General features: G+C 57.2%; 1 protein-coding gene across 1 annotated transcript in view; it reads left to right on the top strand.

Annotated features, from left to right (window-relative positions):
• INTS3 (integrator complex subunit 3) overlaps nt 1–25,335 on the top strand; it is a 44,208-nt gene that overhangs the window by 12,447 nt on the left and 6,426 nt on the right. The window contains exons 6-23 of the mRNA XM_075075375.1: nt 843–909; nt 4,918–5,062; nt 6,026–6,155; nt 9,333–9,430; nt 10,191–10,382; nt 11,235–11,322; nt 12,186–12,265; nt 14,222–14,313; nt 14,916–15,022; nt 15,836–15,955; nt 17,417–17,546; nt 18,450–18,504; nt 19,463–19,566; nt 20,125–20,169; nt 20,612–20,731; nt 20,876–21,029; nt 22,916–22,984; nt 24,958–25,033. Coding sequence (XP_074931476.1) covers nt 843–909; nt 4,918–5,062; nt 6,026–6,155; nt 9,333–9,430; nt 10,191–10,382; nt 11,235–11,322; nt 12,186–12,265; nt 14,222–14,313; nt 14,916–15,022; nt 15,836–15,955; nt 17,417–17,546; nt 18,450–18,504; nt 19,463–19,566; nt 20,125–20,169; nt 20,612–20,731; nt 20,876–21,029; nt 22,916–22,984; nt 24,958–25,033 — 1,872 coding nt within the window. The remainder of the gene's footprint in view (nt 1–842; nt 910–4,917; nt 5,063–6,025; nt 6,156–9,332; nt 9,431–10,190; nt 10,383–11,234; nt 11,323–12,185; nt 12,266–14,221; nt 14,314–14,915; nt 15,023–15,835; nt 15,956–17,416; nt 17,547–18,449; nt 18,505–19,462; nt 19,567–20,124; nt 20,170–20,611; nt 20,732–20,875; nt 21,030–22,915; nt 22,985–24,957; nt 25,034–25,335) is intronic.

Genomic DNA, 25,335 nt, shown 5'->3' on the forward strand with positions numbered 1-25,335 from the left:
TCGCCCGTGACACGGGGCTGGGCAGCCTGGATTGGAAATTGCCGTGTCTGCTCTTCAGGGGAGGAAGAATGGAGAGGGAGGGGACAGAGTCCTGAGTGCGAGCCAAGCTGCCCTGGCCCTGTTGTCACAGTGTAAACACAGAACGTTTTAAAAACCACTTGGTGAAGGCATCCCTTGTTTCCCCTTGGTTGCACCTCCCCGTTCAGGGCCCCTTCTGTTCTGGAAGGACGCCGCTGTCTCACTTTTCACCGCTTTTACGATGCCTTAATTGTTATGATCCCATTGTTTTGGCTTGCCTGCTTGAGGCGTTTTCTGTGCCCCTGCGAGCAGGAGTCCCGCTCTGCTCCCAGCGACCTTGACCAAAGGCTCCAGCTTCACGCTGACGGCCCACACTGAGGGCATGAGACACCACTTTGACACCTGGCCTTTATTTGAGAGTTTGGGCATTCCTTGCAGATGCCGCTTCTCCTTTGTAGGCTCAGCAGCTGCAAATGTGTTCTCTTTTCCAGCTACTGAATCTCATCCCTTTCTGGCTTCTTTGCTTTCCAGAAGGATAAGTACTGACTCCGCATTATCACAGTTCTTTTGCAAGAATACTGCTGCAGCGAAGACCCCCTTGGTCCCCTAAGAGAAAGGCACCTGTGCTTAGAAATATCTAGGAACAGCCTGGGTGGCAGGCAGAGGGGACCAGCAGGAGCATGTGCTCCAGGCAGGCAGCAAACTCCTTCATCAGCTTTGCCTTACTGGGCACAAGCCGTTGGTGGTTCAGCTGAACCTGGCACCAGAACCGCACCCGTTCGTCTGACTGGCTTTTCACTTCGCTGTTGCTCTTTCGCTTTCAGGTGGGGACGTGACAGCGAAGAATATCTGGCTGGCCGAGAACGTCCTGGAGATACTGACTGAGCAAAGGTACGGCTGGTCAGGAGGTGCTGGCGGAGGCCAGTGCAGCCTGAAGAAAGCAGCAGCCGGGCACGAAGCGAGGGAGAGCGCTCGTCGCCTGCCTGCTAAGAGGGTGGTTGTCCTGCTCAGCGCAAGAGAGGCAGATTTTGGGGCGGTGTGTTTGCGGTGACAGCCGGCGTGGGAGTGTGTTGATGGGGTTTCCTGTGCAAAAGACCTCTGCGTTCCCTTACTGTGGTGTTACCAAGCATATTTTCAAGCCGTGGCATGAATTTCTAGCTCTCGGAGCCCTCTTGCTGCAGGTTGCGTGTGGGAGAGTGTCCCGAAAGTCCCTCCATTAGCCTCCAAACCTCTGTGGGGTTTGGAGAGGGGCTGCGTGTCACGTCAAGTGAGATGGTCAGCACAGAGCGATGCCTCTTCCCGAGCCGCCTCCGAGGCCACGGCTCTTCCCTAACGCTGCCATCCCGCAGGTGGCCAGCCCACCCTCTGGGCAGTGGGGTGGCATCGCCTCGTGTGGCTGAGGAGCGCACGTGGCTCCGGAGCAGCATCCCAGGAATATTTTCTTCCTGAGTTTCCCGAGCCGCGGGGGAGGTGTTCCTTTTGGAGGAGTAGAACAGAGTTAATTGCCCAAAAAACTTCCTGTGTTTAAAGAGCTCCTGCTTCATCGGGGCTGCAACTTTAATTTGTTGTGGACAGGCCATCTGGGAAGTATTGTCCTATGGGCTCAGCATTGTCCTTTGTTGGCAAAGCAGCCGCTAATTGATGATAAGCAGAATTGGAACTGCAACCTTTGGCTGGGCAGAGTCATTATTTTTAAATAGCCTATAGCTTTTCACCGAGCGCTGTCTATAATAGCAGCGATTCTCCTAAAATCGCTTATTACTGTGGTTAACAATCAAGTTGTTAAAGCATTTATTTGGCCGCAGCTAACAGTCCTAGTGATTTTTATTCCGGGAATAGCTGTGCGGGTGCGTGCTGCTGCGAGTGCCATCTAGTGCCCCACCGTGCACGGGGAGGAGAGACCCTCTGAGATCATCTGGGCTTGGCCGACCTTCAGTTCTTCGCAGCATTGCCTCGGCTGCCTTTGTGCTAAGCTCAACTCTTCTGTCCCCAGCCGTAATTAAGCCCCTACCAGCTCTTGATGCAGTCTTCCCGTGTGCCGGTGCTACGCGCCGGCTGCCACGCCGAGCCTTGGAGCATCTCGGAAGCGCTCCGCATCTCGCCAAGGCACGTTGTGGTTCTTGTCTTGTAAAGGAATAACTGCAAACAGCTGGACTGTGGGAGAAATAGCAGCTTCTCAGTGGTGATCCAAAGCCGCATCTGGCCGAGGGTTTGCAGGAGAAAGCCCCGTGTGCTAAGTAACAGCTGAGCTTTGTCACTTGAGGACAGGAGTTTGTCAGAGGAGCAGATGTGAGAGGAAAAGGCTCGGCCCCTGTTGAAGGTATTGCTGGAGTGTCGATGATACGCGCTGTACCAGCACAGAAACTGTCTGAGCATGAGGAGAGCTGAGGATTGGAAGGGAGCCCAAGGGAGAACCTGCAGCTCTTTGCTGGGATTTATGTGCTTTGATTAGGGGAAAGCCAGAGCTTTAATTAAAGCCACGCATGTGAAGATCTGATGCCACGTTCAGAGTGTTGAGTGCTTGGTTTAATTAAAAACAGTTACAGCAAAGCTGCTTCTCAAGCACTGCCCGCCTCGGAGAGGAGGCAACTCCGCTACCTCTCGAAAGCCGGGCGTTAATTTGGCTTCTTGCTGCTAACGGCGGCGTGAGTGCGATGCTTCCTCCGAGTGTTTTCATTTTCCCCGCCTGTCGGATCGATGAATCCTGTGGCTGTGGGTGGTTTTTTGCCCCCCCCCCCCCCCCCCCCCCCCAGCATTTTTTTTTCCTGCGTGTCCCTCACTGGGAAAAGGGGGAGATGCTGACCTGCCAGCCCCCCAGGATCCCGGCCTTAATTACTCCCACATCCTCCCTAACATAACCTCCGCTCGGCGCCGTGTGCCGCCAGGCCAGCCCGCCCAGCCGATTAATTAACCTGCTCCTAGCATCCAGCTAGATGCAGGGAGAAGAGCCTGGGAAAACAAACGCTTGTCACATCTTCCCAGGTTCCACCTTGGTGATTTAGGCAGCTGACTCATTTGCCGCCGGGCTGGTGTCTCTTCAGGTGGCCGTGGCGTTACAGCTGCGGTGGCACATCCACCGGGCGTCTGATTTACAGCTCGCCGAGCCGGGGGATGCTGGGGGTGATCAATCACGCTGGAGGCACCGCGCCGGCCTGGCCCCTTCTTGGCATCCAGTGCAAATAACCAAGCTGACGAGGTCCTTTTTATGGACTGAGAATATTTATTGTTGCGCTTAGATAAGGGAGGTTGAGAACGCGGCACACCCAGCAGACAGGGCGCTGCCGCACGGAGCAGGCAGGGCAGCACAGGCAGGAGACAGCGGCGGAGCAGCTGATGGAGACGCTTTGCCGCTCCGAGGGAGCAGGGCTGAAGTGCCTGCCTGCGCTCAGCACGCGAAGCCGGTTAGCTGTGAGAAAGAAATCTGCTTCCAGAAAGCCGGTGCGGGGCATAGAGCCCCTGTGCTGGCCCTGGCACTGCTTGCCCCGTCCTTCCCCGAGGTAGGACAGATTCCTGACGTGCCCACGATGGGGCTGCGATGTCTCTCCTGCCACAGACCCTCTCTACGCAACTACGTCTGCCCTCTCACAGATCTCGCTAGTATTTGGTCTTAAGCACATCTCTTTTTTCCCTGGTTCTTGCCATTCGGTGCTTCCAGCTCCCCAGTAGGCACGACTGCTCTTTTCCTTCTGTCCCACGCACCGTTGCCTGGTCAAGCCGGGGCAGGGGCGGCTCTTCTCTGCCCCCAGTGCTGCAGGAGCTGCTGCCCAGCCCAGCGCAGGGCTCGAGAGCTGCCGTATCTCCCCAACAGCTGCCCTGTGTGACCTGCTGCTCAGGATGCCACTGATTTTGCTGGATTAATTCACTTGGCACTGGCAGGGGGGCATGAAAACACCTCTTGCGTGGGTGTGCATGGGAGATTTTGGGGGCCTGATCGTAAGGGACAGTCCTTTGTAGCTCATCCTGGTGCGTTGTCTCTTGCCCGGTGCTGTTCTCGCTGTGGAGATGAGTAAAGAGGCTCCTGTGGCGGTTGGTGTTAGCATCGAGGTCACGTCTTGATGAAGCTGGGGCAGGGTCTGGAGCACAAGTGTGCTGGGGGGCGGCTGAGGGGGCTGGGGGGGTTTAGCCTGGAGAAGAGGAGGCTGAGGGGAGCCCTTCTCGCTCTCTGCAGCTGCCTGAGAGGGGCTGGAGTGAGGGGGGGTTGGTCTCTGCTCCCAAGTCACCAGGGACAGGACGAGAGGGAATGGCCTCAAGCTGCGTCAGGGGAGGGTTAGGTTGGGTATGAGGGGAAATGTCTTCCCTGCCAGAGGGGTCAGGCCCTGGCACAGGCTGCCCCGAGAGGTGGGGGAGTCACCGTCCCTGGGGGGGTTCAAAAAATGTGCAGACGTGGCACTTGGGGCCATGGTTTAGGGGGCCTGGGGGTGTTGGGTTGGTGGTTGGACTTGGTGATCCCAGAGGTCTTTTCCAACCTTAATGATTCTGTGATTCTAAGTCTCTTCACGAGACAGCTGCTCCCTCCACTTGCTCCTGAGCGTTTTATTGCTTGCAGTTGCCAAGTACCTTAGATTGTTGTGAGAGTGAACGTCTCTGTGGCCCTGGAAATCCACTCAGTGCTTCACCTGAGCGCGTCTGCCACCCTGCCGGAGAGCCTGGGCTGCGAGCACCCAGACGGTGGACTCTGATGGGACTGTCCTGGGGGAGGAAGAGGTGGACCAAAGTGTAGCAAGTACCCGGCACGGAGCAGGGAATGATCTGTGGATGATAATTCTCTGGGCTGGCACAACAGGCTGGAGTCCCTGTCTGTGCTGTTTCCTCTGTCCGGAGTCTCCACATCTGTATCACTTCTGGCTGTGGTTCCCTCATGGAAGTGGCTGAAAGTGTTTCTTTTTTCTTCCTTTCCAGAGAGTGGGTGCTGAAAAGCAGCCTCTTGATAGCCATGGCGGTGTACACGTACCTGCGGCTCATCGTGGACCATCACGGCACATCTCAGCTCCAGGTTCTCCGTCAAAAGGAGGTGGATTTCTGCATCTCCCTCCTCCGGGAACGGGTGAGCAAATCAGGGGACTCAGGGGATGGCTGGGAAAAGAGACCTGCCTCTCTAGGGCGTCCGTGTCTGCATGTAGTAGCATTGCTCGTGTTCCTTGTGCGGCTGGAAGTGTGAGACACGCCGGTTCCTCAGAGTCACCCCCCAGCTCGCACCGTGCAGGCAGTGGTGTGTGGTTCATCCTCAGTGCAGGCTCTGAATGGCTTTTGAACCCATTTACACCAGCTATCCCGTCAGGCTCTAGGCTGCAAAGAGGGGGAGAGTAGCTGTTTGGATGGGGCTGCTCATTTCAGTCTCTTTTATTCAGGCCACAAGGGTTGAAACCATTCTCTTTCTGCTGCTGTGGCACCTCAGCGCTTGTGGCTGACTATAGCTGCCAGAACATCAGTTCCTCCCTTGGGGAGGCAGCCAGTGTCTTCGCAGGTTTAGAGAGAACACAGTAGCCAGCTCCAGGACGCTCTTTGGTCCATATCACGCAGGAGAAGCCACCAAAGCTGGGTTTAGGCAGAAATCCTTGCATTTGGCGTCCTAGCCCTGCGGGACGCGATGGCCCTGCAGCTCCCTGCCCGCTGGCCTGAGCGCTGCCCGCTCTCCCCTTTCTCCTTGCTGGGCGGGAAGGAGCAAGTGTCAGGTCTTAGCTTCAGAGACTGGCTGTAGTCCTGGAGAGAAAATGTCAGATTTATGGGCCGATTGTTTGCTTTACAAGAGAGGGAACATTTTAAAATAGCTGCTGACCTTCCCGCCTGTCACCCTGCCTCTCAGAACCTGCTAGCTTCAAAAGAGGGGCAGGCTGCCAGGGGCAGGAGTGTAGATATTGTGCAAAGAGTGAATCATCTGGAGCCGGCGGTAAGGTTGAAGGACTGACTGTTCCTCCCTTCCCCTCCTCCTGCCCCCCAGTGCCTTCTCCCTTCCCCCTGCTCAGGAGCAGGTAAACAGTAAATGAGATTTTTCCTCTCCTCTCCCCAGTTCATGGACTGCTTCATGATCGGCCGCGACCTTGTGCGGCTGCTGCAAAACGTTGCAAGGATACCCGAGTTTGAGCAGCTCTGGAAGGACATCATCCACAACCCGCAGGTCCTCAGCGCGCAGTTCACAGGTAGGCAGGGCTGGGGCCGAAGGGGCGGCCAGCTCCGTCCTGCCCTGCCCACACGCAGGGAGAGCCTCTGCCGGAGCCCCGCTAGCCGCAGGCGGCCCCCTCCTGCCTTCGCACGCCCTTGCGGCAAGGCTGTCATGACCGCCGGCCCGTTCCAGGGTGAGTTGGAGCAAAAATCCTGCGCAGCAGCTGTTTTTCACTCTGTGCATCCCGTCTGGCCCAGGTCAGGACCGTGCTAGAGCAGACAGGCTCTAGTGCAGCCCTGCTAAAGCAAAACACGTTGGGTGTGTGGGTTCCTTCCAGATGCTTTCTTAGAGGAGAGCATGCCGAGAGAGCTATAATTACACCGTGTGATCCCACCTCTGTCAGCGTCAAGGCCCACGTGGCTGCTTCCAGAGCCCCTCTCGTCACTAACTAGAAGAAGATGCCTCCAAAAGCAGCTTTCTGCTGGCTGCAGGGAGCTTAGGAGCAGGGGCAGGGCCTGTGCCACTCTCCCATGCTCAGCTGGGGTGCTTGGCAGCTTTTGACGTGTTTTTTAAATGCTGCAGAGGCCTTGTTGGCGTCTGGGCTTCAAACCGTCCTGAAAAACAGATACTTCAGGCAGCTGTAACGACAGATCTTGAGAATGCGGCTGGGCCATGACCAGGGTCATTACGTTGTATTGCTTGTTCTGGACTTAACACTTCCATAACTGTAGTTGTTGCTTTTTTTTTAATAAGCTGAGATAAATTTGGAGCCTGAGTCCTTCAGACTGTCCAGAAAAGAGCCTGATGAAGCTCCGTAGCTCTAAAGCAGCAAGTCCAGAAGATGCAGCAACTGACACTTTCTAAATGGGATTTTATTTCTCCCAGTAGCCTTGCACGCTCGGCGTGCAGAACACTCAGCTGTGGAGCTTTCTGCGCAGCCTGGGTCAAAATAGACTTGATGGAGAGTGTTATATCTATCATTTTTATTGGTATAAATTATTCACTTCTCTAGGGGCTGTCACATCATTATCTGTCTGCAACAATTCTAGTGAGTCTTTAGAAATGGGGCTTTAAAGTGTTCTCCCCCCACCCCCAGCGCCTGCTCTCCTCACTTTATAGATCTCGGATTATGCTCGGGGAAATTCGCAGTGCATCGTTTGATTAAATGCTCCTTAAGCTCTGCCATCTCTGGCTTCTTCTCCATCTCCAGAAGCTGTCTCCTGTCGTTGCTGGTCTCTGCTGAGGCTTGCCGGCTGAAGGGCCGCAGTGACCCAGTTCCCCTCTCTGGATTACCAGGGTTAGCCCGTGGGGCTTGCGGAGGCAGACGAGTCTTAGCCCTAGACCTGAGGAGGGCTCACGTGCCACATTTCCAGGGCTATACGTTCACTAGGAGCATTTCTTAACTCTGCCTGGATCTTCCCAGCTGAGCGCTGAGCTTCCACATCCATGCTGGGAGTGTCGTGGGGCACCTAACAAACATCCCTCTAGCTCCACTTGCTTCCTATGCCTGTAGGGGCAGCTGGTCGGGGTCAATTCCTGGTTTGCTGCTGGTTTTGGCCAAATGACCCAGCAAAACGATACCTAAACTGGGGCTAACATCAGTGCTCCTGACTCCCTCTCCTCTGGCAACCAGCAAACTGCCCGTGGGTTTTGCCCTTTCTCCTCTGGTTCCCTTTTTCTTCTGTTTGACACCACAACCGGTGGCCGGTGGCGTTGCCCGCTGGTTCGCAGAGGCGAGAGGATGCCTGGGTAAGCGCACGCACACGCCAGCGTGTTTCTCCTTGCCGTTTCAGCTGCAAAGCGCTGGAGCGGGCAGGGTTCCCAGGACACCCCGGCACAGGCAGCTGGGCAGCCCTCGGGGCGGCAGGGAGAGGTGGGCTGTGTCTGGCAGCGCACCAGGAGCACTCCTCCCTGTCCCAGAGGACCCCGCAGTTGGCTCTGGGGGCCGGCTGGGGGGACTCTGAGCAGAAGCTGATCTGTCCAGCGGTGCCCTCATTCCAACTTGCTCCTGTGGAGCCTGGAAGATCCCCCCCCCCAAAATAATTCCCCCTGCAGTTGCTCATAAAAGAACTTCTTTGCCCTCTTGCCTGCTCTTGAGAGCCTGTAGTAATTGCTCTGCAAGGTGGCTATTATCTCTAGCAGCTGCTGGTCCGTGTGCTCTCGGGTTTGTACCGCTCTGTAACCTCCGATCCGAGTCAGTCTTGCTGAGCTCCGTGCTCCTGCAACCAGGACGGGAGCTCAGAAGCACCGAGAGTGAGGCAGAACCGCAGCAGGGGGTGGCTCCGGGCGCAGCACCCATCCCTCCCCCTGAGCAGCTGGGAGCTCTTAACAAGCAAGGTGCTTTTGTGCCTCTCTTCCCCTGATGCGCAGCTCGCTCCACCCTTTCTCTGAGCTCCGCAGGAGCTGGCATCTGTTCTTGCTGCTTTGAAGCTTCCCTCCTCCAGCCGTCCCCCAGGTGTGACCCTCTGGCTGCGCAGCAGAAGGACGACTTCCAGTCGGCGAGAGATTGCACCTCGTGTGCGCGGCGTCCCTGGCGCCTGCCTGTCTGCGTCAGAGCTGCCTGCCCTGTAAATCCTTCGGGTCTTGTCAAGCAGCAGCAAAGCCTCTCTGCTCAGGTTATAAATTCCTCCTCTTGCAGCTGTCTGGGAAAGAGAGCAGGCTTTTGCAACCTCCCCTTCTCCTTCCCATCCTCCGTTCTCTGCACACGTGTGCACACACACAAGTTTTATGTCTGATCTTCATTGTCTCATCTGGGTGCCTTTACTCCAGGGGAGGAATTGGACTTAGGTGCTGGCACAGCCCAGGATGGGCGCTCTCTGTGCCGGTCCTGCATTTTGGTGCCCAGGCCGAGGGGTGGGAGGTGGGGAATGTGCTCTGTTGGTTACGGCTTGGGACTTTCAGCGTCTGGACAGTCTCATTTGTCCTCCAGATCTTGTCCCTGCCCTGCTGCGCATCCTCCCTCCCTTTCTCCAGGCCTCCTCGTTAGTGATCTCTGACAAAAGCCTGCTCTAGGTAGATGTTTTAGGAGACCTTTTCCAGCCAAAATCTTGCTCTCTTTCCACTGCCTGTAGCCTTGGGGAAACGGAGCTTAATGCTCCAAACTCAGCTGCTGCAGATGTTGGTAGATCTCTGCCCAGATCCCGTCTGTGCTGGGCCATGCTGTGCCGTCCATGGGGCTGTGCGAGCACGGACCGACCTCTCCGTCTCTCCCCAGGTGTCCTGCAGCTCCTCCAGTCGAGGACTTCTCGCAAATTCCTGGCATGTCGCCTCACTCCCGACATGGAAACCAAGCTGCTCTTCATGACCTCACGGGTAATTCCCTCGTGCTCGCCGGGTGTCCCGTGCCAGCGTGGGGGAGGAGGGCACTCGTCCCTGCCCGGTCCGCAGTGCTCCAGTCCCGTTCCCACGCTGGCCCTGGGCACGGGGAGGGAGGGCAGAGCACCTCTGGGCAAAGGGCAGAGCTTTACTGGTGCGAGTATTTGTTGCTTCTGGCATCTAACGGCGACAGGAGGAGAGGCTGCTCAGCAGGAGCTGATGTAGATGGGCCCGAGACATCCCTGGTATTCATTAAAAGGCACAAAACAGCTTTGCAGGGGAACATTGCTCCTGGCTGGCTGCTTTCCAAGGCAAGCACTTTCTCTGAATGGCCGCGATGCGGTGGGTTATCGGAGCTCCGACAACAGCAGCCGTATTCAAGAGAGGCCAGGAGCCTGTGCAGTGACAGCACCGGGGTTAGCTGTTATCTGTGTTCGCACACCAGGCAGAGCTCGCTTCCCCCTCGCTCTGCCTCCGGCCCAGCCGCTCGCTGGCTGGCTGAGACTGCTCGCAGGGGCTGTGCTGTGCCGCACACGCGGGGCGTGTGGTCCCGTCCGCTCAGCTGGAGGCAGGCCCTGTGCGAGAGTGCTGCACAATGTGCCTTTTTGCTTCCTCGGTCTCTCTGAAGATGCTGCCAGCACAGGGCTGATGGGGAGCGAAGCAGAGTTTGCCGCAAGAGGCAGCTTAGAGGATGGCAGAGCGTGGTTGTAGCAGCCTTCCCCCGAGCCTTGAGCAAAACCTGCGTCTTTCCCTTCAGGTCCGGTTCGGCCAGCAGAAGCGGTACCAGGACTGGTTTCAGCGGCAATACCTGTCCACCCCAGACAGCCAGTCCCTGCGCTGCGACCTCATACGCTACATCTGTGGCGTGGTCCATCCCTCCAACGAGGTGCTCAGCTCCGACATCCTCCCGCGCTGGGCCATCATCGGGTGGCTGCTCACCACCTGCACGGTGAGTTGTGAGGGCCAGACCCGAAAGCGAGTCACGTCATTGCTGGGGATCTCTTCCCTTGGCGGGGACGCGGTAACCTGCGGATGCTGGAAGCTGCCGGCGAGGTTGGGATTAGGTATTTGCCAGCTGGGCTGAAGGAGAGGGTTGCAGAGCAGCAGTCAGGCCATCAGCCTGTGTTCTGTGCTCTGGATTTTAGTCCTGGCTCTGCTGCACGTTGGATCCTTCGGGGTCTGCTTTCCCAGCATAAACCTCACCTTCTCACTTTTAGCTTGTCGTGCCCTTTGTTTCTACTTTATGTTTATGGCCTGTCTACAACGTGTGGGGCCTCCCCTGTCCCAGCAGGGTGCGAGATGCCTCGTTACAGCCTCGTTGGCTTCCACCCTCCGCTCGGCCTGTCGTCCCTTGTCCCGTGCAGGGCTGTGGCCTGCGGTGCTCATCAAACAGGGCAGAAGCTGCGGAGGAAATGGCTGTTGCTGCCAAGGGACGCGCGGTGCCCGGTTATACATGATTCAGGGTTGTAGCTGCACTTTGCAGAGCACGTGGCTTGTGTCTCCCAGCCTCGGGGCTGCCTTGGCCTCTGCTGCTCTGCGGGCTGCCCTGGCTGGAGCTGCTTTCAGAGCAGGCGGGTTTGCTCAAGGATTTCCCACCTTCTCTGAAAGCTCACTCCTGCGCAGCAGCAGCAGGTACCCGGGGCGGGGGGGGAGGTTCGCCAGCTCTGCCCTGTCCTGCTGGTGGGAAGAGCGTCGCCAGCCCCCACCTCGCAGCACAGGGCCTGGCACGTCGGGCCTGCAGAGGGGATAGGGGCTCAGCACTGTATTCATCAGATAATTTGTATTTTTTTTTCTTCTCTAGTCCAATGTTGCTGCATCAAATGCCAAACTGGCCTTATTCTATGACTGGCTCTTCTTCAACCCCGAGAAGGACAGCATCATGAATATAGGTATTCCATGGGGAGTCTTTCTCTGAACGGGCAAGGGTCGAAGAAGGGGTTAATGCTTTCCAGAGCTGGTAGAGGTAGGGGGATCTGGTGGGGAAAGCCCAACAGATTATCTCCAAAGGGCATCAGTTCCCTCCCCTGCCCTGAACTCCTGGGATTTGCTGGCTTGCAGAAGAGCTGCTTTGATGGAGCCACTTTTAGTTGTGGCTTTCCTGTCCGTGGTAGCAGCAAGAGTCTTCCCTGAGGTCAGTGGCTGCCTGACTGCAGGGCTGTCCCAGGGCTCAGGGCACACATGAGCAAGGACTGATGCAGCCAGGGGCGTTGCTGGGAGCCCCTGCCTGCAGAGAAGTTGGTTCTGGCCATTGTTTGAAGCCTAAGTGTTATTTAGGAGCTGGATGAGGACAAGGGTGGGTGTTGGTCTCTTCTGTGGGTGTTGGTCTCTTCTCCCAAGTCACTAGAGATAGGAGAGGAAATGGCCTCAAGCTGCATCAGGGGAGGTTTAAATTAGTTATTAGGAAAAAATCTATTTCCTGAAAGAGCGGTCAGGCCCTGGCACAGGCTGCCCAGAGAGGTGGGGGAGCCACCATCCCTGGGGGGGTTCAAAAAACACGTAGACGTGGCACTTCAGGGCATGGTTTAGGAGGTCTGGGAGTGCTGGGTTGGCGGTTGGACTTTGATGATTCTAGAGGTCTTTTCCAACCTTAATGATTGTATGATTCTATAAGGGTGAGTACAAGCCAAAAGAGGGGGGTTCCCTTTGTGCCCCAGGGGCAGAAGACTGGGGCTGCAGGACCAGGGGGGCACGGGGGCGTGGTATGGGTACCTCTGGGGCTGTCAGCACAGGGCTCCCTGATCTCTCCTTCTAGAGCCTGCCATTCTGGTGATGCATCACTCCATGAAGCCTCACCCTGCCATCACCGCCACGCTGCTGGATTTCATGTGCCGGGTGAGCTCCCCCTCGCTTTTCAGGGAATTAGCTGCCTTGCCAAATGAGTTGCGTGGTGAGGGTTGAGTGACGAGGGCTGTGAAAGCAACTGCTGGGGTCGCGCAGTCCCTCTGCCACCAGTGGGACAGAGACACCCCTCAGGAGTGTCAACAGAGGACAGTGTGGAGGGAAAGAGCCGCAGTTCCCTCCGCTTACATCAGCCAGCTGTGCTGAGGTCATGCTCCAAAGAGAGCTGCTCACTGTGTCAGCCTCGGGGGCTTGTCCTAGCCTCAAACGCTTGCCCGTGGTGCAGAAGAGTGGAAGTGCGCCGGCGAGGAGGTGCTCCTGTAGGGACTGCAGCTGGGCCCTGCAGCCGGGCCCTCCTCTGAGCCCTCTTCGCCGCCCGTCACCGGTGCAGCAGCACGTCGGTGTTAGGTCAGTGCTTTTCCTTCTCTGCCAAGACAGAAGCTGGGAGCGGTGAAGTGGTGAGCTGCGCAGCCTGCTCCCGGCAGGCCGCCCCTTGCTCTGTGCTGACCACAGTAACACAGGCTCAGGCAAGACAGATGTCTTCGCTCCCCAGAGAGTTCTGGGGCAAAGGGCTATTGCCTCTCCATCCTGCAGGAAGGGAATTTCATGCATCCCTAGAGCCAGTGATACCAGAGCAGCAAAACAGTGTCATCTCACTGCCCATTCCTCAGAGCCAAAAAAAACCAAACCCCAAAAAATAAACAAAAAAAAGCTGTTCCCCCTTCTTTTTTTTCCGCATTCCTCATCTGCTCTGCCCTGAGCCTCTTGATTGCGAAATAGCCTGCAGAGTAGCTCAGTATCTGCTGGCAGCCCTTTTAACCTCCCTTTACCTATGCTAAATTAAGGAGGGATTTTTCTCCCTGCTGATCTGCCAAGAGCACAGTCAGGCACACTGCTGCGGACACTCAGCCAAATGATTCACCTCTTGAAACCAGCCACCAGAGGCTTTGGTGAGTCCTCGTGGTCTCTTAGTAAATCCAGGGCCGTTCCTGGAGGTCGGAGCATTGGGCCCCCGTGACATACATTAATGGGAATGCCACCGCAGGAACACGTATAAACTTCCCAACCCTGCAAATAAATCCTTCCAGAATGATGAGCACTAGTAGGATAAAGGCTTCTGAATTGTTCCCTTTAGCGCCTAATGAAATGCTTTGGCCCGGTGTCATCCGCTGAGGGCAAACCGAATCTCGCTGCATCAGGGGACAAGTGAGACCCATCGTGTCCCTCTCAAGGGACAGCTCTCTTTGGGCAGGGAGCAGGGCTGGTCCTGCCCCTCGGTCCTGGGGGAAGCAGTGCCAAGACTTGCCAGGTCCGGTGATTTCGTCCCAGGGAGGGCTGGTGTTTCTCGGAAGCAGGGTCTTCCCGTGGCATGAGCGTTGGAAGAGCTGCGAGTTGCATCACTCTGTGTGCTCCCAGCCCCAGGCTGCCCGAGTCAAAAAGCAGCTGCTGGCCTCTGGCAGAGGAACTAGGTGGAAGGTTCTTGGGATGACCCAGATTTCAGGGAGGAGTCCTCTTACTCCCTCCAGAAGCAACGGACTGTGTGTGGACAGAGCTGAGTGTTGTTTAGGGTACCCCCTCTCATATTCCCCCTACTCCTGCAGCGGTCGCTGCTGCTTGGAGTGTGGCCCTGGCAAGCCCCAGAGCTTCTCACAGCTCGCAAGGCAGCATCTGTGCGTTTTTTCTCATCCCTGGGAGATGCACTGGCTGGCCCTTGGGGTAGCAAAGCCAGAGGCATGGGCTGGTGCCCCTTCTATCCACTGTCCCCGAGATGCTGTACTCGGAGAGCTCTCCCACTGCCTCTCTTGTCCGAGAGCAGCTGGGATGTGGTGCTTGAGACGAGGGCGACCCAAGAAGCCGGCTGATGGCCTTAGCTAGTCCTCGCTGCTGACACAGGCCCAGCGGTCGGCAGAAGGGTTGATGGCGCTAACGTGGTTGTTCTCCTGTTTTCAGATCATTCCTAACTTCTACCCCCCGCTGGAGGCTCACGTCCGACAAGGCGTGTTCAACTCTCTCACCCACATTGTGGAGAAGCGAGTCCTTGCGTAAGACAGCCCTGAATTTTACTACATTTATACAACTGCTGTGCACCAGTTTTCCTGGGTCTCGCCGGCCTAGCCGAAACGACCTCCAGGCTCTCTAAGAGCTGCAGGGGGCGTTTGTGTTGTGTATGAGCCACGGAAGAAGCCATAGTTGTGTCTTTATGGTGTCAAGGCTTGTCCTAAGAGCTGTTCCTTGAAGCGAGGGCATGGGTGGGTTAGGAAAGCTATAGCCACTCCGCTTCAGGTGAATAGAAATGTCCCCAGCCCTTTCTGATCCCCGAGCTGAATGGAGCAACCTTGCTCATGGTGCTTCAGCCTGCACACAGCTCCTGCAGCAGCCAAGTTTCCCTCCCAGGAGGTAAGACCTCTTCTCCCCTTCCCACGTGCTTTCTGGTGACACCGGTCCCGTTGGTAGCAAAGCGAGGGAGCCCCAGCTGAGCTGCAGGAAGGAAGGTGGGACCTCGTAGCTTGTGGTCCGTAACGCAAACCAAAGCCCTGACGTAAGGGAGGAGATCCCCTTGCGTGTCCACCGCGGTGAAGCTACGCAGCAGGGCACCGCATCCCGGCTCTCTCTCATCCCTTTCCCTTCCTACCCCCCAACACAGACATCTGGCCCCTCTCTTTGACAACCCCAAGCTGGACAAAGAGCTCCGCGCCATGTTGAGGGAGAAATTCCCAGAGTTCTGCAGTTCGCCCTCGCCCCCCATCGAAGGTAGGGAGCGGGGCGGGTGGCAGAGGGAGGCTGCGGCCGGTGCTGCCTTCCCGGAGACGGGGCTTTCCCCAGCCCTCCCGCAGCAATAGCGGCGGTTCGGAGGGTCGGGGCAGGAGCCCGGGGAGAGGAGGGCTCTGGGTGCTCGTATTTACGGATGGTGGTGGTCTCCCTTCATCTCAGCCCTGCCATACGCTACAGATGCGCCGCTGCCCACGTCTCTCTCTGCTCCATAGGGGCTACTTAGCCGTTCTTCTCCGTAGGCTAATTGATTAACAAAATGAGGTTAAGGAAAGAGCAAGCATTTCTAGCCGGTATTTAACAGGACGGCGCGGCTGCTTTGCCAGATCTGCTGAAGGACTGTGCCTGTCTGTTTTTCCTGTTGCATCAGCTGCTCTGGCTGAAGGGACGCACCCAACCCAACAAATCCCGCTGCCCCAACGAAGCCTTTTGGCCTCGCAGAGCTGGCAAAGCTGGGGCTCTGCTCAGGGACTCGGGCCCCGCTGCTGGCCTGGGGGAGGGATAGAGCACGAAGGATGCTGGGCAGCGTAGGTGGGGAATGACCCGGTCCTCCGCACTCGGCACCGGGTAGGGGTGGTTAAATGGAGTCACTGGGAGCGCCCTTCCCCAGCTTGAGTTTTCCAGTGTCCGTCGCTTGCCCAGACTCTTTCGTCCCTTTTCAAACCACTTTTATCTCCTTGGGGAAGCCTGTTTATTGGTAGAGGTGACTTGTAGGCAGAGCCTGCCCTGCCGCTCTGCTGCGCGAGGAGCCACCGTAGCCTCGCTTTCTGCTCTGACCCCTTTGCGTTCTTGCAGTCAAGATTGAAGAACCCGTTTCCATGGAGATGGACAATCATATGTCAGAAAAGGACGACAGTTGCTATGACAACGCTGAGGCCGCGTTCAGTGACGACGAAGAAGACTTGAACAGCAAAGGTGAGGAGTGCAGTCAGCTGGGCACCAATGCTCCCAAGTACTTCTGCATCGCCGCAGCGTGACTAGCTGCCGTTCGCCTCCACGCCGGACGGTGTTTCCCCGCGGGCTCGCGGGCACCTTCCCTTCATCATGGAGGATCCCCAGACAACCAGCTGTAAGCACGGTTCCCTCAAAGCCCTTTTGCCCACAAGCAGCGGGAATTGCACTCGAGGCAGACCCCCCGCCCACCTTTCTTGAGATCCAAGTTTCCTTCTGCAAGAGAGGGTGTTGAGGCCGATGCTCTGCTGCTTCCCAGTCCCCGACAGCCAGGCTCAGTAGATCTGGTACAGATCTGTGCTCAAAGGGAAAGGCTGTTGGGCTCCATCTCCTTGCCCAGTTATTCCCTAGAGTTTAGACCCTTCGAACGTAGCACTTTCTCCACCCATGTGTCCTCTCTAGATGTCTGACTAGTCTCAAGCCCCATTGCGCTGCACGGTTGGGAATCCCTGTGGCAGATGCTGTGCCGGCTGGTTTATTTGGGAACAGGGTGTCTCTGTTCCCAGGCAGCTGCTAATGAGGCTCAGGCCTCTGATTGCTCAGCCACACGGTTTTCATTACGCTCGCTCCTTCTCGAAGCTGTGGGGCTGACAAGGCCAGAATCCCCTCCGCTCGCTCTCTGGGTCTAGAGGCATCTCCAGCTGTTCCTGGCCTTGGTGGTGGGACTCCTGTGGGCTTCCTGCCATGCTGGAGAGCTACCCCTGCGGTGGGGAGGGGCCACAGGCCCAGGATGGGCGAGAGGATGTGACACCGTGCTCTAGCACTGTCTTCAGTAGTCCCGTGGAGCGCTGCCGGCTGCTTGGGGCCCCTGAAAGGGACACAGAATCAGAGAACGTCCTGAGTTGGAAGGGACCCACAAGGCTCAGGCTTGAAAGCCATGCGCAGAGAGGAGTTGTACAAAGGGGGTCGGGCACCCTGTCCCGTCCCTTAGTGGCAGCTTCTTTGCGAGCGCTTCTGCCTTGGCCCTGGTGCTTCTGGACTCTGCTGCAGTTCATTTTTGTGGCCTGGAATGAGCCTGGAGGATGAGGGTGTGGAAAAGCCGTTGAGGTGTCTCAGTCCCAGAGTCTTGAACAGAAGCGTTTGCGCCTCGGGTGGAGAGAGACTTGCGAGCTAGCTGCGTTTGTTGAGCATGTTGAAGGACAGGCAAAGCATCAGGTTTGGAAACTGGACTGAATGGGAACCACAATTCTGGACCCCCTCCGCGTTTGGATCCCCTCCCACGGTCCTGCTGTGACCTGGACGTGCCTCTAAAGGGTGAAGGCAAGATCTGAGGCTGGACCACACACTGGGGGCACGCTGCTGCTTCTGGGGTGGCAACTGGCCCTGCACAACTCCCGCTGCTAGGACAGAGATTGCCTCTGGTACTTCTTGGATGTAGCTGCTTGGGGAAAATAGACTGTTCCACTGTTGCTTTCTTTGTTGCAGGGAAGAAGAGGGAGTTCAGGTTTCATCCCATCAAAGAAACCATTGTGGAGGAGCCTGTTGATATCACGCCATTCCTCGACCAGCTGGATGAGTCACTGAAGGATAAAGTCCTGCAGCTGCAGAAGGGAAGGTTGGTATCGTTTGGTTGGTTAAATTTTGCCTTGGTCTCTTCAGGGCAACAACACACAAGTCCTTTTAGTCCTGTTGCACAACGCTGCTTGCTCCAGAGCCCTTCTCTCAGAGCTAATGCAATCCTGCGGCTTGCCTCCCTCTAACCCGGAGAGGTCCTCTCCTGCACAGTTCCTGCAGGAAACGTCCAGGTGGTTTTGAAAGGTGCTGGGTTAAGAGCCTTGTAATTTGTCCTTGGAGCAGGCTCAGACCAGGACACAATAGCAATTTGCTGGCGGCTACAGCATTTCTCTGAATCACTGACAGGAAGGCAAAAGGCTCCGAGTTTCATCCTTCTCCGTTGTTGGATTGACCAGGGGAGGCTGCCCCGGCCTTCGGGGCTATCGCTGCCCGGGGGTTTCGGGATATCTCTGCATGGGACACGTTCACCGCAGACAGAGATGTACCTGTGTCTGCATGTTCTCTGGACTTCCCCACCTCCACTCTTGATTTTCAGTGACCTTGGAATTAACTCCATCTAAAGAAGGTTAAAAACCAGCTCTTGCTTTGCAGACCTTGGCATAGTGGACTGCTTTAATGTAATTTATGCCTTTATGGCTTTAAGTGCATTTAATCTTATGCTTTTAGTCGTTTAATTTGTTTGTCTTGCTGCAGACAAGCTCGGGCACCTCTGTAAGCAGGTGCTGCAGCAGTGCAGCGCGTTCTTCTGGGGCCGGCTCTCTGCAGTTGTGCCTTTCTGAGCCGTGCCTTCCTCTAAGCCTGGCACCAGCACAAAGCAGAGCCTCCCCCGCTCTCAGGTCCTGGGGGGCTCCCGAGCAGAGCCAGCTCAGCACAAAGCCCCCCTTGTCGCCGCTCTCAGTATCTTCCCATGTAACTTGGATTTCCTCTTGTTTTTGTGCTGCAGCGATACGGAAGCTCAGTGTGAGGTCATGCAGGAAATCGTGGATCAAGTCCTGGAGGTAACTGCACGGACCCGGGCAGCGCCGCTGCTGCCTGACGGTAAAACCAGAGCAGCTGGCGTGGCGTGGGCCGGGCAGCTCCCACTCTGCGTGGCTCTGCCCCAAGACCTGCGACTGAAGGAGGGACACGGAAGCCTGAGGGCACTCGAATCCTCAATGAGTTCAAAATGGCACTGTGCAGCGATATCCGTGGTTGTTAAACACAGCCCCAAGCTGCTGCTTGCTGGAAGGGTCTAGCAGGGGAAGAGCCCTCCGTCCGTGCTCTGTTTCCGTGCACCCCAGGCCTAAATGTCCCCAAGTAGTTGCTGCCAGACGGGACGCTGGGTGAAGCGCGCTCACATTTTAACCCTGCGTGGCTACTACAGCGTCTGCAGAGCTTCTGGGGGCTTCTGCGTGTGCTGTGCATCTGGGATGCTCCCTTGCTTTTGGCCCTGGGCTTTGCGCTCAGGCGAGGCTGCAGCAAGCCCTACCCAGCAAAAGAGCTGCGGATGTTTTCCAGGAGCTGAGCGTTCAAGGGAGGTTGCATCCCCTGCCTCTAATCAGCTCCCTTCAGAGTCAAGTGGCCTTTTAGCATATGAGAGCTGCTTCTGCCTTCTGTGGGAACACTGGGAAAGGGCTTGTCGGGGTGTAAATCCTCGTTGCCAAGTGCCTTCAGGCCCTGTTAGCCCTTTGCAGAGGGAGAGCTGAGCTCAGTGAATTACTAGCCATTAGAGGATAAGTGGACCACAGTGATTGTGAAACACAGTGAAGTGTTTCAGAGCTGGACATCAATTAGAGGCTCGTCTTGCTGATGACCAGCTCCTGGTGCTGCAATATAGCAGCGAAATGGCTCCTGAGCCGTCTGGGGTCTGTTCCCCACAGCAGGGACTCTGCCATGTCCCTTCCAGCTGTACCTGTGCCAGGCAGGCGGGCTTGAGCTTGTGCTTTCTCTGCTCATTCCTTCGTTCCTCTCTACCAGGAGGACTTCGACTCGGAGCAGTTATCAGTGCTCGCATCCTGCCTGCAGGAGCTATTTAAGGCTCACTTCCGTGGTGAGGTTTTGCCAGAAGAAATCACGGAGGAGTAAGGATCTATTTTTTTGTGTCTCGTCCTTTCACACTGGGACTTGGGGTTTTCCCAGTAAAATATTCACCATTTTCAGAGCTGTGCTGAAGCCAGCAGCTTCCCCTATGAAGCAATCCAGGGTTTACAAGCGGTCAGTGTGGAGCTGGTCAATAATTGTCATATCCAGGGCTTGAAAGAGGCCGTCTTCTTCCTCCCCACAAGTGCAGGGAGAACCTGCTGCCACAGGTCCTTGTGTCAGAGCTCAGGTTAGGTGATGCTCTGGTGAATTCTGGCTGTCCGACCAGAGCACGCAGGGTCCCACATACTCCATCTGTCCCTGCTGTGCTTGCACAAACCAGCACCGTACACTCTCCCTCTGGAATTATGTTGGAACAGGGCTTCGAGTCGGAGCTGCTGGGTTCTGTTAGCAGGGCTGTTCCTGGCTCCTCATTAGCTTGGGCTAACCCTCGATGGCCCGAGGACCATGGCAAGAAAAGTCCAGGGCTTTTTCCCCGCCCTTGCTGAGGAGACACGGTGGGTGCACGCAGAGCTCTGATCATTGCCTTTGCCCCGCAGGTCTCTGGAGGAGTCGGTGGGGAAGCCTCTCTACCTAATATTTAGGTATGTCTGTTCTGAATTTTTTTAATAATTTAGCTAGGGCTTTCTTGTTTGCTTCCTGTGGGTCTAGTTCTGCCACGCCCCAGGGCTGATCACAGAATCAGAAGAGTTTATTGCTTCGTTCCGCTTGTGTTGCGTTTTGTTTAGTAGAAAGACTTAAAATACAGGAAAACCACGGCTCATTTGGTCATTTTTGGAAGCCTGGGATCCCTGGATAACTGAAGCTTGCTTGGCCCTGAGCCCTTTGTTGCTGCATGTCCCGCTGACCTCTGCAGCAGGGGTGGGAGAGGTGGCCCCTGTGTCCAGTCCGGAGAGCGAGTGGCCAGGACCACCTGGTACTGGGAGCCGGGTTTCCCTGCAAGCTGCCGGTCCTCGTCGCTACCGGAGGAGCTTGTGCGTGGTATCGCGTGTAACGTAGCTGTCTCCCCGTCCTGCTCTCCCCAAGGAACCTCTGCCAGATGCAGGAGGATAATAGTGGTTTCTCACTGCTGCTGGATCTCCTGTCAGAGCTCTACCAGAAGCAACCCAAGATCGGTTACCACCTCCTGTACTATTTAAAAGCCAGGTAGGCCCGCAGGGATTGCGGGGAAGCATCCGAGCTTGATCTGGCTCACGCTGCCTCCAAGAGACGGCTCGATGTCGTGCCACCACCGCCCCCAGCCCTCGCTGCGGCACGGGGCCTCTCTCACCTGGGCACGTCTCCTTCTAGCAAAGCTGCGGCGGGGAAGATGAACCTGTACGAGTCCTTCGCCCAGGCCACGCAGCTGGGGGACCTGCACACGTGCCTGATGATGGACATGAAGGCCTGCCAGGAAGATGATGTACGGCTGCTCTGCTACCTCACCCCCTCCATTTACACAGAGGTAAGGACCCTGGTGAGCACCAGGAACCCCCGTTCTGATGCACAGGCTGCGGGCAGGCTTGGGGCTGGGCTGGTTTGCTTCTGAGCTTCAGGCCTCTTACGCTGCAGCAGAGAAGCCATCAAGCCTAGAAAAAGTTCTAGGCTGAGCACAACACAGCCTCCATCGACCCCCCAGTCCAGCTTAATGGGGGTCCGCGTGCTGCCATGGAGATCGATGTTCAGCTGTCATCCTACCTGCTCGCAGCCCTGCTAAAGCCTGATGCGCTCTGTGGATGCTCAAGTACTAACCTTGCTGTCACAGGTTCACCTCGCGCATGCGCTCGGCTCCCAGCACCACGTTGTCTGCGCTCCCCGGTTAAAGAGGTTTTTGCTCTCTGCTGCTTTTCTTCTGGAGGGCAGCAGGTGAAGGCTCCCAGCAGGCGTGTCAAAGCCTGGGGGAACCAGTGCTCTGAACGAGTTATGCTGCCTGCCCCGAACCCTTGGGTTTAATGAAAGGTTTTATTGCTTTCAGCACTCGGTGCTGAGGTGGAGCCAGCTGGACTTAGCAGAGAGCACGTTTGGAACGGGGAGCCAGGCATCTGCACCAGATAGGTCACAGCTCGGTCCTAATTCACGCGGCCTGCCTGGGTCTTGGACAGAGCTGCTGTTACCTTCCTGCTGCGGGGATGCTGCTGAGCTCTCTTGCAGCCCTGTGCGGGCTGCAGCCCTTTATTTGAAATGGTTGCAGGATGGAGGCTGCTTCCAACACGCATCCAGCGATCGCCCGGCTTCGGGGAGCGGTGCTGGGGGTTGGAGAGAAGGGAGGGCAACATCGCGCACTTAAGATACGCGGAGGGGTCACAGTTCTGCGTGTACTTTCTCATTCCCTGGGAGGAATGAGCTGGCCCTGCTCCTCCCTCCTTTCTGGCTGGTTCAGCAGGAACATCTGCTGGGCGTTGAGGCTGTCCAGCCCCATTCCTCACGAGCGCTTCCCGGGGGCTTCTGTGGGGAAAAGGGGGCACAGCAACAGCCTGGGGAGGGGAGAAAAACCCACGCAAGAGTAGGCACCGTACCACACAGCAGGACATGTGCTTTGGGGGGGGGAACCTGGCGTAGAGCAGCAGCTGGATCCCCTCCCTGGTCCTTTGGGTTTAACAGCTTCTCTCCCCAAAACGGGGTCAGACTGTTGCTGCCCCCGTGGGCGTAGTGACCAGCTCAAGTAAGGCAGAATGTCCCGAGAGCAGCCTGTCTGGACGGCCAGATCCGAACGGTGCAGCCGTAGCTTGCTGCCGCCAATTTTCCTGGCCTTTTGCCCTATGCGTTGGGTTTTTTTGCTTTATTTATTTTCTTGCAGTGCTACGTAACGCACGAGGCCCTGGAATGGCAAGCAAAGCTAGCGAGGATAGGGGAAAAATGGGGAATTTTAACCGCTCTGGCCTGGCTGACTTCAGCCACCTGCAATTGAGGCAGCAGCGTATCTGGTGCAGCTCCGCGCAGCCCAGATGGTTGGCGCCAGCCGCATCGCACAGATGTGCTGGGCGCCCGCTCGCCAGCAGCCTGCCGGTGTGCTGCCTTGCAGCCTTCGGCCCGCTCGAGCAGCGAGTGAACCTGCCTGCTCCGGGCTGCGCACAGAAAACAGCCTGTCAACCCTCCTGCGCTTTCTTGGCTCCTTTTCCCCGCTCGGCCACATCCTCCCTTGCGTTTAGGAAGTGGTGCTGGTTCTGGCCCGGCCCTCGGGGAGCCGCCGGGTCAGGCAGGGCGATGCTGCCCCTTGCAAGGGGGAACACGTGCGTGTGTCTGAGCCTGAACCGAGGAGGAGTTTTGCCTCGGCTGTGGGGATAGGAGCTTTTGACTGGCCTCTCCCTCGTGTCCTTCCCTGAGCCCTGCCTTGCTTTTGTACTTTTCCAGTTCCCAGACGAGACCCTGCGAAGCGGTGAGCTGCTGAACATGATTGTAGCTGTCATAGACTCATTCCAGGTAAGGACGGGACCGGTGGCTGGGGTGGGAGGTTCCTGAAGCGGCACCGCTTGTCTCCTCCACTCCCAGGAGGTTTAAACCTGAAATGGCCCATCTGCTCTGCTTGTTTAGTCCCCCATGCCGCTGTTCTTGAGTGAGGCATTGGGCTTTGCGAAGAGGGAGCCCCAAAACCTCTGGCTGTCTCTTTCCCTTGAGGAGCTGCGGTGTCAGAAGGCTGAATCCAAGCTGCTTCTTTCAGGGGATCTCCCTGGCCGCCGACCTGCAGCAGGCACGCCAAGAGAGATTTGCCTGCGTTCGCTCTCTGATGCCTTTTGAGTTGCAGGCACTGGCGAAAAGCGCTGCCACGGCCAGTGCTGCTGCGGGCAATCAGTAATAATAATTATCAATACTAAGCCCTTTGACAGGGAGGTGCTTAATGCAGCTGGGGAGATGCAAAGCTACGGGCGGCGTCACAGCGGGCACGTGTGCGGGAGGGCACAGGAAAGGTGCAGGCAGCACGTCCCCTGCTGCCTGCGGGCCGGCGGGGCTGAGATCGCGCCCAGCTCTTCCCGTCCTGGTGGGAGATCGGCTGCAGGCTCACAAGCGGAAGGCCAAGCCCTTGTTAGACCCTCCTGGAAGGAACCTTTTCCCCTGGTCACTCCGAGTTGCCATGAGCAACCCAAAAATAGTCATGGTGAAAGCCGGGGGCGGGGAGGTGGGCACCGGCAAGAATGCTGTACTGCGTGTTTCTGCTGTCTAGGCTTGTCTGGAGCGTGATCTGCTGATAACCCTTTAACTCACCCTATTTATACACCATTCCTGGCCAGTCGTGCTTTTCCCAGCTGCACAGGGGCCAGAACGCCTCGCCAGCAAGTTTTGCTTGGCAGGCTGGAGCCGAAGCTGGGTACAGGAAAGGTTTGAGTCACGATGTCCTGACCCCCCCAGCTCAGCCCTGCTCTTACTCCTCTGCTCCTGGGCTCTGCCCCGTGCTGAAATGCAAAGGGTTTGTTTTTCCCAGCAGAGGCCCGTAGCGTTTCCTCTCCCCTCCCTCCTCCAATTCCTTCGTTCCTTCCTGTTATTCTTCATCTGTTTCCCCACGATGCTCTGGCTGCGTGGCCCCCGTGCCCGGCCCACGTGGGGTCTGTGAGCAGAGCCATGGGGCAGAGCACGGGCAGCTCAGCCTGCCCTTGGGCTCAGCATTCCTCCTGTGCCCGAGCAGGCTGCCGTGGCTTGGAGCCAGAGGCCAAGGAACAGGGAGGAAGCTACATGAGAGCCAAGGTGCACTCTGTAGCTGAGCCTGTCCATGCAGGAGTGGGGAACGGTGCTCCTGAGCTCCCATCCCTGCTCCGGCACAGCCCGCACGGGCTCCCTGTGCGTCCCGTCCCCCTGCCTCTGCCTCCACCTCTCCCAGGGATGCAGGGGGTGAGTCAGTGCGGGAACACCACACGTCTGGGTAGTGTCAGCTCCCATCCTGCAGACAGGGACGGTGCGGGGCTCCGAGCGGAGAAATCAGGAGTTGACGGAGCTTGGGTGGGCTTTGTGCATCTGTCGGCAAAAGCCTGGGTGTGAGAGCGCCTGGAGCACAGGGAGCAGGTCCCCAGCGCCTGTGCAGCAGTCGGGCTCTCCGAACGGGGCGACACCGTCCCACCCGCCCTGGCCCGGTCTGCGGGGATCTGCTGCCTGCCCTGCGTGACACTTGCTCCCCAGCCTGGGCGTTGATGTGTGAAACCATTAACCTCTCATTACTTCTTTGCCTCTGCTGGTCCCTCGCAACAGCTGCTTCTCCCTGGAGCCGCTTAACCCAGCTCTGATTTATGAGCCACCTGCAGCCCACGGGATTTCTGGGACTCCCTGCTGGATCCCTGTTCTTGTGGCTGATGTTGGCAGAGCAACAGCGTCCCCGCTTGTCCTCCGGACCTGCCTGGCGGTGCCCCACATCAGAGGGCTTCTGCAGGGCCTGGGCATCCCGCTAACCCATTTTCTCTGCTGCCCAGTTGCAGGAGCTGGTGTGCCACGTGATGATGGGGAACCTCGTCATGTTTCGGAAAGACTCGGTGCTGAACATCCTGAGTGAGTAGCGCTCCTGCGGGCACAAGCACATCTCCGAGAGGGCAGGGGTGAAAGCAGAGCGGTTCCGGGGCACCCCTAAGCCTTCCTGCCCTTCGGGCCCCCGTTTTGCAGAGACACCCCAAGTCCCTGGAAAGGGAGAAAGCTGCAGCCTTCGCCACAGCTTTACCCTTTCTGATGGGGAGGGCTGTAAGCTGTGGCCGCGCCGCCATGGGAAGAGCCCTGCAGAAGCTGGCTGCTCGCGTAGCATCCGAGAGAGGCTCTTGGGCTGGCTGTGTTATGCCGAGGTCTGGATTTCCTCATGG

This window comes from Phalacrocorax aristotelis, chromosome 25, assembly GCF_949628215.1.
Source record: "Phalacrocorax aristotelis chromosome 25, bGulAri2.1, whole genome shotgun sequence".
NCBI lineage: Eukaryota > Metazoa > Chordata > Aves > Suliformes > Phalacrocoracidae > Phalacrocorax > Phalacrocorax aristotelis.